Source organism: Glycine max, chromosome 7 (genome assembly GCF_000004515.6).
Source record: "Glycine max cultivar Williams 82 chromosome 7, Glycine_max_v4.0, whole genome shotgun sequence".
NCBI classification, from domain to species: Eukaryota; Viridiplantae; Streptophyta; class Magnoliopsida; order Fabales; family Fabaceae; genus Glycine; species Glycine max.
The window spans coordinates 16,604,740-16,619,787 of record NC_038243.2 but is presented as its reverse complement, the minus strand read 5'-3'; the positions used below and the strand labels follow the sequence as shown (position 1 = coordinate 16,619,787).

Genomic DNA, 15,048 nt, shown 5'->3' with positions numbered 1-15,048 from the left:
TGGTGCACAAGCTGTTGGAGAAATCAAAAAATTCTAGTACTTATGGACAAACTTATCTTAAAAGGGCATAATTACTTTTGCAGTTTTGCTTATATTGACAAGATAATGTTTCATTTTTTGCAGCGTAGTGAAGGAATTAATGAAGGTCATGTTCATTAGTCATTACAAGCACCAGATAATGTAAAGGAATAAGAAAATACAAATTAGAGGGGTACCTTCAGGGACAATGAAACTGTATGGGCAAGCTCAAGATCCTCCAAATAAGATTGCTTTGGCTATGATCCTGATTCACTTAAGTGTTGCAGCAAGTGAAAAAATAAATACTAATACAAGCATTATGTGTAAAGAAACATAGGCAAATCCATCAACAAATGTAACAAATGAATCAAAAGATGTGTATAATAAATATTAACCATACAAAGCTAGGGTATGCATGGAGTACTGGAGGAGTAAGAGTGGATTATATGAAGACTCTTGATACATGGTAATTTTATTCCATGTCATTTCATTCCATCCCACTTAATTTGTAATTTATAATTGTTCTAATATTTGAGCCGAACAAAATTATCTCTGTAAAAAGTATTAACTCTTGAAAAAAATAAACGTGCACAGTGCAGTAAATTTAGAAAGTATAAATGAGGGAAAACAAGTGAAGCATAATGATAGTGATTAATTTACTAACTTCTTTTGTATTCACATGCATGGCTATATGATAAAAATACAAAAAAGAATATTGAATATTTATTGTTAAAGTAATTCAGTATATTTAATAATATACTTATATTTTTTTAACATCTAATAATTAATATACTCCTATTAACACTCAATACATCCCATTTATTAAAGCATAATATCTTGTAGATAGTTATACCACATCCATCGCTTTCATGAGCATTAAATTTATAATAAAAAGTTTTACACCTAATCGTTGGCTTTTGAGATGAGTGTAGAACAGAAAATAAATTATATATAAAAAAGTGAAAGCAATAATAAATAATTTAATAATAAAAGAGTATAAAAATATAGAAAAAGATATATAAAATAAATTAAAATTTTAATGTTAAATTCATCACTGCTTTTTTGGATGAAAAAATATTAGACATGTGATGGATGCCAGTGTATCCAACAAATATTGGATTGCACCAAGGACTTTTACAAGTTAGAGAATAATTCTTAATTTTGAGTACTATGGATATTGTTTTGTCTCTTTAAAAGCTTTTCCATAGTGGCGAATCAAACTCAACAATAGCGAGAAAAAAAAACAATTTAAGAGACAACTATCTTTCAATTAAGCCAGTGTTTTTCTGTTTGCATGATAACTAGTATATTAGATAATATAAATAAATGTTTATCTTCATATAATTATATTTATAATAAATATTTTTTTAATATATAACTTGTATTATAATTAAAATTCATGATAAACATAAATATTTTTTAAAATATGAATTGTATTTCAAGTTTATAAAACAAAAGATTATTTTTAATTAAATTTTTCTTTAAAAACTATCAAAATTTATTTTAGAAATAGGGATAAAACAATATAAATTGAAAGGGATAAACAGTTACAAATATCAAGTATCTAGGTAATGAAAAGAAAAGATAATAGTTTGAATTGATTAAGAGAGGAAAAAGGCTAATTAAAGTACTAATTACCTTATTAGTATGTGTTTTGGGTTATTAGTGTAAATGGGATTTTAAGTAAAAAAATTAATAAAAATTGGCATACACGCTACTATGCACGTAAAATTAATTACCATGTAGTGGCAAAAAACTCAAAATTCAGATGTGAAAACTTGGGAGAATTTATTTTGAGTACATTGTATGCCATATTGAACATAATATGAATTATCTCATTTATGACATATTGCAATGACAAATTTAGATATACTTTGTTTCATTTTGTGTGATTACTGCTATTACTTTAGATAAAAAGTTTTTCTACAAGTGAAAAGAAAAAGACATGTAAAAAATGGTCAACAAGGATGTTCTTCTCAGAAAACATGGACATTTAATCATACAAAGGAAACAAATAGCATCAATAAGCATTGGCACACACACCTGCAACATAAGATTGACAGGACCTTCATTTGCAGTATATGGGAATTCTCCTATCCCACACTCAAAAAGATAAAGAAATAAAAGTGTAAATAGTCAGCAGACCCTATTCTACAGCACAGAAAAAGGGGTCAACCTCTTCATAAAAGTGTGCCAGATATTTTGGGGTAGAAAAGGGAACCAGCTTCTTCAAATTTCAAAGGCTTTCAAAGTTTTAATAATGAAAAGATCATAAAAAGTTGAATTTAGAGAAAATAACGAGAGAGAATAGAGTAGATCTCACCTTTTATTCAAGCTCTCGACCTCTTCATCGGTGACTTGAAACCCATACACCACCTTCCTCATCCCATCCGATGGCTGAAATTCCACAATAACAGCAAAAAAAAAAACCCACAGATAAATGAAAAATAAAAATTACCCAAAGAAGAAACAAAAGAAAAACAAAAAAAAGTAGACTGTACCTGGTGAGAACGAACGACGGAGGAAGGAGGAGCTGAGGAATCAGAAATGGGAGCTTCAAGCCACGTAAGCAAATCTGCACTTGAAGTGTGTGGCTTCCTCACCGGATTGCTTCTCTCCATATCCTTTCAGGCCACGTAAGCAGATTTGCAGTTGAAGTGTGGGGGTGTCGGCTGGTCTGTCGCTGACTACGGCGGGGCTGGAGGTGACGGGGGAGTCGGAGGGGACATAGGGGCAGGAGGAGAATCGATAGGGGAGTTAGAAGGAGAGGAAGCGGTGGGGCCAAAGGAGGAGGAGGAGGAAGGAGTGGGGGATGGAGGAGAAGAGGCCAGAGTGGTTTTTGAAACGGGAGCGGGAGCGGGTGGTGGTGGTGGGTGGGGGAGTGGAGGAGGTGGTTGGAGGATAGGCTTTGGGCGCGACAGCCTGTGGTGGGGATGACGACGAAGAGGAGCCTGTGGTGGGAAAGTGGCAAGGGAAGAGAAGGTGAGAGGGAGAGGATCGTGATTCGAAGCCTTTCAAGAGAGATTTGAGCTTCGAAGGTTCTAGAAATCGCGAACCCTAATTGCTTCGAAGGTGAAAAGTGTACGTTACTGAGTTGGGCTTTGTGTTGCCTTAATTAAACTAAGACGGGCCTACCTAATACCCGTCGTTAACTTATTAACTTTAATTATAAAATTTTCACAATCTTACATTCTAAGACGGTTCTTTTTAACCGCCTTAGAACGTGTGACGTAAAAAATATTATTTCTTCTCCAAATTACAAAATTTGCCACCGCCTCCTCTTCTAAGACGGTCCTTCAGAACCGTCTTAGAAACAACATCGTAAATAATAGTTTTTCTAGTAGTGGGAGAGCAAGCTTCTGTTGACACCAAAAAAAACTAAGGGAAATCTTTCTTCTCGAGATTCTTTTTTGTGAGAACTAAGACTTGTGAGTGATTCTTCATTGTTTTCACCATCATATCTGTGATTATGGTGGCTGAGTGGGGTTCTTGGTAGTCAAGAACGCATGTAAAGGAACCTCTGAGATAGCAGCTGTGTATAGGAAAGTGAAGGAGGATCAAGGTACAACATGGCTGGCTCAAACAGTATCATTCAAGGATCTTTATCGGTTTTTGATGGAAAACTGTTTGATGATTGGAAGGTCAAGATGCTGGCAATTTTTGGCTTCCAAGATGTATTTGAAGTGGCGACATTTAGGTTTGAAGATCCTGGGAGGAAAGCCACTGAAGAACAACAATTGGCTTTCAAACAGAAGCAAAAACTTGACTGCAAAGCTCGATTTCTCATCTACCAATGTGTGAACTCAAAGATTTTCAACAAGATCTCGAAGGCCTCTACCTCTAAGGAAGCATGGGAGATTCTGATGAAAACATATGGTGATGGAGAAAAGAACATGAAAGTGAAGCTACAGACTTTGAGAAGGCAATATGAATTACTATGCATGGAAGAGAAAGAATCAATTTCAAATTACTTTGATAGGATTCAAGAACTGGTTAATCCATGAGGTCGTGTAACGATAAGATCCCCGATGAACTAGTGGTAGACAAGATCTTGAGAACTTTGCCACCACGATTTGATCATGTGGCTGTTGCAATTGAAGAGTCAAGGAACTTAGATGACATGGAGATTGAAGAATTGCAGCACTCCCTAAAGGCACATGAAATGAGGATCAATGAGAGAAGATCCAATCAAGAATAGGCACTTCAAGCAAGATCCAACTACAGAGGAAAAGGGAAAGGACCATGGAAGGGAAATAAGCCATGCAGTAATCAGAAACACTAAGATCAAGGATATAATGCAGGCAGTGAATTCTTTAAAGGAAAGAAAAGTGATCAATCATAGAAGAAAAATGATAGCTCCAATGGCAGCAAGGAATGGAAGTTTGATAAGAGGAAAGTGAGATGCCACAACTATCAAAAACTTGGTCACTATGCACGAGACTGTTGGCAAGGAGAAAGTGCTTAAAATAAGCCAAAGAATCAGGCAAATCTAGCACAGGATGAAGGATCAGATTCTGAAGCTGTAATGCTCATGGCAACCACAAGTAAGGAATCCTCCATTGACACCTCTTGGTACTTGGATTCTGGATGTTCCACTCACATGACATGGAAGAAGGAATGGTTCATCAGTTTGGTTGACTCATCAAAGAGCAAAGTCCGATTTGTAGATGATAGTAGTCTCACTGCAGAAGGCATTGGCAGAGTGGCTTTCAGAGACACAAATGGAAAAGAAACAGTCATTGAGGAGGTTCTATATGTGCCTGGCCTAAAAAAAAATCTGTTGAGTCTTGGCCAACTACTACAAAAGGGATTTGTTATGACAATGGAAGACAATTGGCTCAAGGTATTTGATAGAAATCAGAAGTTGGTTATCCAAGAAAATTTGTCCCAGAACAGGACATTTAGGATTGGGATGAACATTCTGAAGCATCAGTGCTTTGAAACCTCTGAAAATAAGGAGGAATGGTTGTGGCACCTCAGGTTTGGTCATCTCAACTTCAAGGATCTGCACCTACTTACTAGCCACAAGATGGTTGAAGGATTACCCCATATTGTAGTCCCTAATGAGGTGTGCAGAGAGTGCATTGAATGCAAGCAAACCAGAGGAAACTTTAGCAAGTTTGTTCCTACCAAAGCAACTAAGAAGCTGGGGGTCATCCATTCTGATGTGTGTGGTCCTATACAAACAGAAACTCCTGGAGGCAGCAGGTATTTCATCTCTTTCATCGATGACTTAACTAGGAAAGTTTGGATTTATCTGATTAAAAAGAAGCATGAAGTCCTAGATGTCTTTAAGAAATTCAAATGCTTAGTTGAAAAGCAAAGTGGAAAAATGATTAAGGTACTAAGAACTGATGGTGGGGGTGAGTATGTGTCAAAAGAGTTCAAGGAATTTTGTGAAAGTAAGGGGCTAATTCATGAGGTTACACCACCTTACACACCTCAACACAATAGCACAGCTGAGAGGAGGAACAGAACACTGCTGAACATGGTGAGATGCATGCTTAAGAGCAAAAACCTGCCATGTTTCTTGTGGGGAGAAGCTGTATCAACTGCTGCATACATATTAAATAGATCTCCCACTAAGAGATTGATAGATACTTCACTAGAGGAAGCATGGACTGGAGCCAAACCGAGTGTCACACACCTAAGGATCTTTGGGTCAATATGCTACAAGCATGTTCCTGATCAACTTAGAAGAAAGCTTGATGATAAGGGCATGCCACATATCCTAATTGGTTATCACTCAACTGGAGGCTACAAGCTGTATAATCCAGAAAGTGGTCAAGTATCCATTAGCAGGGATGTTATTTGTGATGAAACTAGAAGCTGGAATTGGAATTCAATTTCTAGTGAAAGTCAGTCCAGGATATTGTTAGAAGAAGAAACACCTCCAGCTGCACCAACTACTAACCAAGTTCCTAGTGTAAGGAAATCATCAAGGACAAGTTAACTACCAATACCTTTGAGGGACTATGAGCTATTTCAGGATTCAGAAGTAAACTTAGAAGGAGAATGGGTCCATTTTGCACTCATAGCAGAAGCTGAACCTATTGAATTTGACAAAGCAACAACTAATAAAATGTGGGTGAAGGCTATGCAGGAGGAGATTGACTATATAGAAAAAAATCAGACCTGGGAATTGGTGGATCCTCCTTCAAACAAGAAGCCTATAGCACTAAAATGGGTTTATAAAGTGAAGGTTAACCCAAAGGGGGAAGTGGTGAAACACAAGGCCAGACTTGTAGCAAAAGGTTTTCTGCAAAAGGCTGGAATTGATTATGGTGAAGTCTATGCACCAGTGGCTAGGATTGAAACTATCAAATTTGTTGTAGCCATTGCAACTAATGCTAACTGGTCCCTGCACCAACTAGATGTTAAATCTGCCTTCCTAAATGGTCCATTAGATGAAGAAGTTTATATGCTTCAGCCACAAGGGTTTGTAGCGAAGGATTCAAAAAACAAAGTGTACAAGCTGAAGAAAGCATTGTATGGCCTCAAACAGGCTCCAAGAGCTTGGAATAGGAGAATCAATAGCTTCTTGTCACATATTGGCTTCAAGAAATGCACCTCAGAACATGGACTGTATGTGAGATGTCTGCAGGACAGCAAATCAGAGACATTGATTGTATGTCTATATGTTGATGACCTCTTGATTACTGGAAGTAGTGAGGAAGAGATTACTGCATTCAAAAATCAAATGATGAATGAATTTGAGATGAGTGATCTTGGACTTCTCTCCTATTTCCTTGGAATGGATTTTAGAATGACTCAATATGGTACAGTGATGCATCAGTCCAAATATGCACAAGACCTGCTGAAGAAATTTAATATGCAGCAGAGCAATCCAGCAGGAACACCAGCAGAGGTTGACCTTGTGTTAGAGAAGGAAACTGATGAAGAACCAGTTGACCCCACTCACTACAGTAAAATAGTTGGGTGCTTGAGGTACCTATGCAATACAAGGCCTGATTTAAACTTCAGTGTTGGGCTAATCAGTAGATTTATGCAAGAACCAAGGCAGTCTCACTTGTTAGTTGTTAAGAGGATTATGAGGTATGTTCAAGGGACAACCAATTTTGGAATTCTATTTCCTAAAGGTGAAGCTGACATAGGACCAGAATTGACTGGATACTCTGATTCTGATTGGTGTGGGGATAAAAATGATAGGAAAAGCACTGCAGGATACATTTTCTTTTATGGAGGAGCACCAATCTCTTGGTCCTCCACCAAGGAAGCAGTGGTAGCACTGTCATCCTGTGAAGCAAAGTATATTGCAGCCTCAGAAGCTGCATGCCAAGCTGTGTGATTGGATGCCCTGATTAAGGAGTTGCAACTAGAAAAATCAGGAAAGGTGAAGCTGTTGGTAGACAATAAATCTGCCATTGATTTAGCAAAGCATCCAGCTTCCCATGGAAGAAGTAAACACATAGAAACAAAGTTTCACTTCCTAAGAGAGCAAGTCAATAATGAAAAGTTGAAGATTGAGCACAGCAGAACTGAAGTTCAGCTTGCAGACATACTCACTAAGGCTTTGAAGCTAGAAAGATTTAGATGTTTAAGAGATTCCATTGGAGTTGTTTGTGTAAATGCAACTTTGAATTAAGGAGGAATGTTAGGAATAATTCAAAGTTTTAAAAAGCTGTAAACTGGTAGTTATAAGGTTGGTTGAGTTTGTTTTCTTATAACCAACAAGTAGTTACTATTAACCTGCTATATAAGCAAGGTTCCTACTGTAATCAATTGAGAAGTGAATAAGCAATTCAATTCATTTTTTCTGTAAAAGTGTAATAGTTAACAATATGATCATATCATATCTACTAATTAGTGCACGTTAGACAACAATACTAAGTATTGAGTTCAAATGTTTGAATTAATGAGGATAAAAATATGTAAATCCCTTGCCAGACATGGATCAGCAATCACATGGGTGTTGTTTACCTCATGGATAAAGATTAACCCCGCAACAGCAAAGAGACATTACAAGTTAATAAAAACTTAGAAGCTTAATTTCAGGGTCCCCTCATGGAAAGTTGCAACAAATATGTAGTTTTGAAGTTTTGTGACATCTTTACAAACCAGAGCAATTAGCTATTCTAAAAAAGCAAATAGGTTGTTGGAAAAAAACTTAACTCACAAAATGAAGGGAGATGAATGCACATATTTTATTGAATAATAATATGTTTGAATAGAGATTTTTTGTAACTGAATGAAATTATAAAAATAATAACTGACTTCCTAAACAATAACCACTAACATAATAGCTATTGTAACTAAAAAGAATCATAAAAACAATTATAACTGAAAATAAACAGTCCTACGCACTCATGATAGGCAACTGTTGATACACAGTGGTTGGCAAGTCCAAGTTTCTCTCTCAGTAATTCAAATCTGCTTCTTGGAAGAGCTTTGGTGAATATATCTAACAACTGGTCTTGAGTCTTGCAGTACTTCAAGCACACTGCACCATCCCTCTGTACATCTCTAAGAAAAAAATAATTTGATGCTAAAATGCTTTGTTTTTCCATGAAAAACTTGATTTTTAGAGATGGCTATGGCTGTCTGGTTGTCCACCATTACTTCATAGTTGTATCTTGCTCCAAGTGCAAATCAGTTAGCATTTCCTTAGTCATAAGGCTTGATTAACAGGTGTTGTGGCTTCTATAAATTCTGCTTCAGTGGTTGATTGTGCGACAATTTCTTGTTTTTTTTAATTCCAAGAGAACATCCCTGATCGAAAACTAAAACAGTTGCCTGAGGTGCTTTTCATGTCATCTAAAGACCCTGCCCAATCACTATCAGAATAACCTTGCAACTTGAAATCTTGTGATTGACTGAACTTCATTCCATAATTTAAAGTCTCCTTGACATACCTCAACACTCTTTTTGCTGCTTTAAAATGAAATTCTTTAGCACAATTCATGAATCTTGAAAGTACACTTACAGGATACAAGATATTTGGTTTTGTTGTTGTGAGATACATTAAGCAACCAATTAAGCTTCTGTAGAGTACTTCTTCCACTTGTTCTGAACCATAATCCTTGCATAACTTCTCCTTTTGACACATAGGAGTGTTCATGTCTTTACAGTTCTCCATGTTGAATTTCTTCAGGATCTCCTTTGCATACTTTCTCTGACTGATGAACATATCACCTTCATTCTGCTTAACTTCCATACCAAGGAAATATGACATTTCTCCTAGGTCTGTCATCTCTAAGACTTGCATCATATCATCCTTGAACTGCTGAATAAGTTCAACATTGCTGCTAGTGACTAAGAGATCATCAACATACAAAGAGATCACAATAAAGTTAGTTTGATCACCTTTGATGTATAAAGTGGATTCACTAAGACTTTTAACAAAGCTTAGTTTTGATAAGTACTCATCAATCCTGTTGTACTAGGCTCTTGGGGCCTGTTTCAAAACATACAAAGTCTTCTTTAATTGATAGACTTTGTCCTCATGTCCTTTCACAAGGAAACCTTCATGTTGCTCAACATAGATTTCTTCCTCCAGAAATTCATTTAAGAAAGCTGACTTAACATCAAGTTGGCAGATTTTCCATCCCTTCTGTGCTGCAATAGCTAGCAACATCCTAATGGTATCCTGCCTTGCAACTAGAGCAAAAGTATCAAAGAAATTACTCCAAAAATTTGAGCATACCCCTTTACTACTAACCTTGCTTTATGTTTGTTGATTGAGCCATCTGCATTCAGCTTTGTTCTAAACACCCACTTCACACCTATGACTTTTCTGTGTTCAGGCCTTTCAACAAGTTCCTAAGTCTGATTTTTATCAATCATGACAAGCTCCTCCTGCATTGCAGCAATCCATTTTGGATCCTCCTTTGCATCCCAATATCCTACAGGTTCTAGAACTGCTACATTGCATCTTTCATAAATATCTGAGAGCAATCTAGTGCCTCTCACTGGTGCATCATCAATTAACTCATCTTGATTTTGCAAAGGGTTAGTTATCAACATCTTTTCAGTATCATTCTAGCTTCATTTCTCATTCTCCATGAAGTACACGTCCTTGCTTATCAGAATTTTTCTTGTATGAGGTTGGAAAACTCTATAAGCTTTAGATATTGAACTATATCCCACAAAGATGCCAGATTTAGCTTTTTTGTCTAGCTTGTCTCTCTTAATCTGTGGCACATAAGTAAAACACAAGCATCCAAATACTTTAAAATTTTTCAAGAAAGGTTTATAACCATAACAAGTCTCAAAAGGAGTCTTCCCGTTTACTGCTTTGGTGGAACTCGATTTAGCAAGAATACTGCAGTGTTTGCAGCTTCTGCCCAATATTCCTTAGGTAACCCTTTCTCATGAAGCATACATCTGACCATTTCCATTATCGTCTGATTTTTTCTTTCACTAACCCCATTTTGTTGAGGGGTGTAAGGAGCTGTTAATTGATGCTCAATGCCTGCTTCCTCACAAAACATGGTGAATTGCGCAGAAGTGTACTCCTTGTCGTTATCAGACCTCAAAGCTTGAATCATGCAGCCACTTTGCTTTTCAATCCACTGCTTAAATCTTCAAAATACACCTGCAACCTCTGACTTAGACTTAAGAAAGTAAATCCAGCACATTCTGGTGAAATCATCTATAAAGATGATGTAATATTTACTCTCTTTAAGCGAAGCAGTCCTTTGAGGTCCGGCCAAATCTGTGTGAATCAACTGTAGCTTCTCTGTTGCTCTCCAGGTTGATTGTTTGAAGGGTAATCTTGCTTGCTTGCCATATTAACATGCTTCACAACTTGGTAATTTAGAATCTAAGTGAGGTAAGCCATGAACAAACTCTTTTCGTTGCATGTTCAACACAGCTGTATGATGAAAATGGCCTAACCTTTTGTGCCAAGCCTTTGTACTGCTTACAGTAGCTGGATAGGTTGCTTGCTCCTCCTTCAGTGGGTCAAATGAGAAACTTTTGCCTCTCATTTTGATACTGAAAATTTCCTTGTTATTGACATCTTTAATCAAATAGTGCTTATTTTCAAAGATGACTTTAAACCCCTTCTCAACCAATTTTCCCACACTTAGCAAGTTTTGATCAATCTCAGGTACATACAAAACATCATAAATTAATTTTGTACCTGTGCAACTTTCAATGGCTATAGTTCCCTTTCCTTCAACAGTGATAAGATCACCATTTCCGATTCTAACTTTTGATACCTGTGATCTGTCCAACTCTCTGAAAAGCTCTTGATCGTGGGTCATGTGGTTGGTACAACCACTATCCACTAGCCAACATTCAGTTGAGCTACTGCTTATAAAACAAGTTGCTACAAACAATTGTTCTTCCTCTTGTTGATCTGCAACTTGAGCCTCATTCTTTTGTTGAAGATTGCTTTTGCAAATTCTCACATGATGCCCCAACTTGTTACACTTTTCACACTTAACATCGGGTCTTCTCCAACATTTGAGAGGAGGATGACCCATTCTGCCGCAATGCTTGCAAGGAGGAAATCCTTTGTTGTTGTCTCCACTTTTGTTGCTAGTGTTAGCCGCTGCTTCTTGTGTGTTGAAATTCTTCTTCTTGTATTTCTTCCACTTGTTTTTCTCTCCTTGGCTAATTTGCAATTTAGCTTGCAATGCTCCTTCCATAGAATCATTAGCCCTCATTCTTCATCTTTGCTCTTGGGCTTGCAAAGCATTTACAAGTTCTGCCAAGGTAAGTTTTGACAGATCCTTAGTATTCTCCAAGGCTGTAATAGTAGCCTCAAATTTTTCAGGGATAGTCACCAGTATTTTTTCAAATATTCTTGAATCAGAAAATTCAGAACCAAGCAATCTTACTTTGTTGGCAATGCTAAGAAGCTTGTTAGCATACTCTTTAATTGTTTTAGACTCCTTCATTTTCTGCATCTCAAATTCTCTAACCAGATTCAGGGCTTGCATTCCCTTAATCCTTTCATCTCCTTCGTATTCATTCTTGAGGAAACTCCCGATTTCATATGTTGATTTGATGGTCATTATTCTAGTGAAAATTTCTTTTGAGACAACAACAAATAAAGAAGCTCTTGCCTTTGACTTTCTTGCTTTCCTCTCCTTTTGATTTTTTATCTGAGCCATTGTTGGATTGGTTGGTACAGGAAGAACTTCATAGTCTTCCTCAACAGCTTCCCATAGATCATTTGCCTCCAGATGTGCCTCCATTCTTGCTGCCCATATTTGAAAATTATCACCATCAAACACAGGTGGTGCTAATGTTGTGTACGGTGTTTCAGAGTCCATCAATTTGATGAATTGAAGCAAGGTGTTTTGGCTTTTTGTGGTGGGTTTTACTCAGTTCACTCACAGGTCCCTCTTAAGAAGAAGGCTCTTGATACCAATCTGTTGGAAGAAAAACTTAACTCACAGAATGAAAGGAGATGAATGCACATATTTTATTGAATAATAATATGTTTAAATAGAGATTTTTTGTAACTGAACGAAATTATAAAAATAATAACTGACTTCCTAAACAATAACCACTAACATAATAGCTATTGCAATTGAAAGGAATCATAAAAACAATTATAACTGAAAATAAACAATCTTAAACACTCATGATACACAACTGCTAATACACACATTCAACATAGGTACATGATATTGAAAATATAACATTAATACAAGAAATTGAGACATAAATGACTATATGTTAATTTTAGTTTACTGATTTATTTTTTATTTAATACATGCTATTTTTAGTTTCTATCATTTTATATATTAGCATGTATTAAATGAAAGATAAATGAATAAACTAAAATTAGCATACACCCCACCATATAAAATGATAGACACTTTTACAATATATCAAACTTAATATTTTATAAAAAAGAAAACACAAAAAATACAGACAAAGGCATAAGGTAATCACCTTAACTATATATATTGAATAATTATCTTAGATCAATATTAAACTATTTATAAGGATGGTGAGGATTGGGCTTTCAACTCCTATCAACATCTTGAGCTGCTTGCTTTCGACAAAGACACGACAATGTATGCATGATCAATCTCTCTCCCGAGACTTTACTTAAGTAATTGTTGATAACGTAGTACAATGAATATTTGCAAAGGATTGGGAACTATAAGTCAAGAAACGCGTAAAGAAAGTCTCTACACAAACAGTTGATTACTTTAATTGACTAATTCTACAGACTCAGAGGTCTATATGCTGCTGGTTTGAATTAGTGAACTTCCCAGAAGATGATACAAACCTTGATTCTTGATTGAACGACTTTTTGATTCTTGAAACTTGTTTAATTCTTGATTATTAACTTGAGTCTTTGGCATCATCAAAATAAACTTAGAAAGCTTTGCTTCCACACGATGTAGTCGCCCAAACGTTCTCTGTTAGCAATTGTGGCATTTCTTGTGCTCTTTAGAACTCCTCCTCCGCTTGCTCAGTTAGGATTTTTGTGCATTAGAAGAAGTAAAAGGAACCTAAGGTGTTTTGTAAAAGCTGTTCTGGGTTAAAAGTTAATTTATATAGTGGAGAAATTATGACCTAATTAATTGTATTTATTTATTTATTTATAGAAAAATTAAAAGGCACGACTTTTACAGGTTCACTCAAAAGCCTTATTCATAACAACGTATATTTTCTCACAACAACGGAAGCTAGTATTGGTTTTCCTTACCCTTAGGCATTTCAAATTTCTTTGAGATCAACCTCTAATTTTCAGTTGAAGACCGTCCAAATTTTCTTTTGATTTTCGATTCCTTGAGATATTTGAACTAGAAATCATCCTTTTGGACTTGCTAATGCTACCAATTTTCAATGAAAATCCCCGTCGGACGCCTACGAGTACATGACAAGACAAACCATGCACTAGTATGTCATGTCACTTTCACTAGGTAAAATCATAGGAAGACCAGTTAGGGTCATGTTATTTTGCGATAATCAACCTCAATTAAGTCAGAAGTCAGATTCTGATTGGAACAAATGCACTACTCAGCTTTCTAGCGGGCTTGACAAATAGGATTTTATTAAGCACATAATAGACTTGATTGTTGTACTTTGGTTCACTCAAAAGCCTTATTCATGACAACATATATTTTCTCACAACAACAGAAGCTAGTATTGGTTTTCATTACCCTTAGGCATTTCAAATTTCTTTGAGATCAACCTCTAATTTTCTGTCGAAGATCGTCCAATTTTTCGTTTGATTTTCGATTCCTTGAGATATTTGAACCAGAAATCATCCTTTTGGACTTGCTAATGCTACCAACTTTCCCACAACAAGTCAGGTGCATATTCTTCAAGGATCATTCTGAGAATTGAATAATAAATTCACCTGCCATGCACTTCAAAGCGTCACAACAATGTTTCCCAAAAGCTGAATCACACAGCCAAAATCTCCCAACTTGATTTGAATGCTCATATGATCATATCATATCTACTAATTAGTGCACGTGAGACAACAATACTAAGTTAGACAATTTTAAGTTCAAATGTTTGAATTAATGAGGATAAAAATATGTAAATCCCTCGCCAGACATGGATCAGCAATCACATGGGTGTTGTTTACCTCATGGTTAAAGATTAACCTCGCAGCAGCAAAGAGACATTACGAGTTAATAAAAACTTAGCAGCTTAATTTCAGGGTCCCCTCATGGAAAGTTGCAGCAAATATGTAGTTTTGAAGTTTGGAGACATCTTTACAAACCAGAGCAATTTGCTATTCTAAAAAAGCTGATAGGTACATGATATTGAAAATATAACATTAATACAAGAAGTTAAGACAGAAATGACTATATGTTAATTTTAGTTTACTGATTTATTTTTTTATTTAATACATGCTATTTTTAGTTTCTATCATTTTATATATTAGCATGTATTAAATAAAAGATAAATGAATAAACTAAAATTAACATACACCCCACAGATAGAAACTTTTACAATATATCAAACTTAATATTTTATAAAAAAAAAAAAAAAGAAATAAAAAACAGACAAAGGCACAAAGTAATCACCTTAACTATATATATTGAATAATTATCTTAGATCAATATTAAACTACTTATAAGG

General features: G+C 35.8%; 2 protein-coding genes across 2 annotated transcripts; both read right to left on the bottom strand.

Annotated features, from left to right (window-relative positions):
• Window positions 1-8,728: 8,728 nt before the first annotated feature.
• On the bottom strand, window positions 8,729-9,725 carry LOC106799244 (uncharacterized mitochondrial protein AtMg00810-like). The gene is made up of 3 exons (XM_014777437.1): window positions 9,698-9,725; window positions 9,502-9,636; window positions 8,729-9,291 (listed from the first exon to the last, which is right to left on the bottom strand). The coding sequence occupies exons 1-3, from the start codon at window positions 9,723-9,725 to the stop codon at window positions 8,729-8,731; spliced, it is 726 nt and encodes a 241-aa protein (XP_014632923.1).
• Window positions 9,726-11,654: 1,929 nt separating this feature from the next.
• LOC102661246 (uncharacterized) lies at window positions 11,655-12,263 on the bottom strand. The gene has a single exon (XM_006584203.1). The coding sequence runs from the start codon at window positions 12,261-12,263 to the stop codon at window positions 11,655-11,657; it is 609 nt and encodes a 202-aa protein (XP_006584266.1).
• Window positions 12,264-15,048: the final 2,785 nt, after the last annotated feature.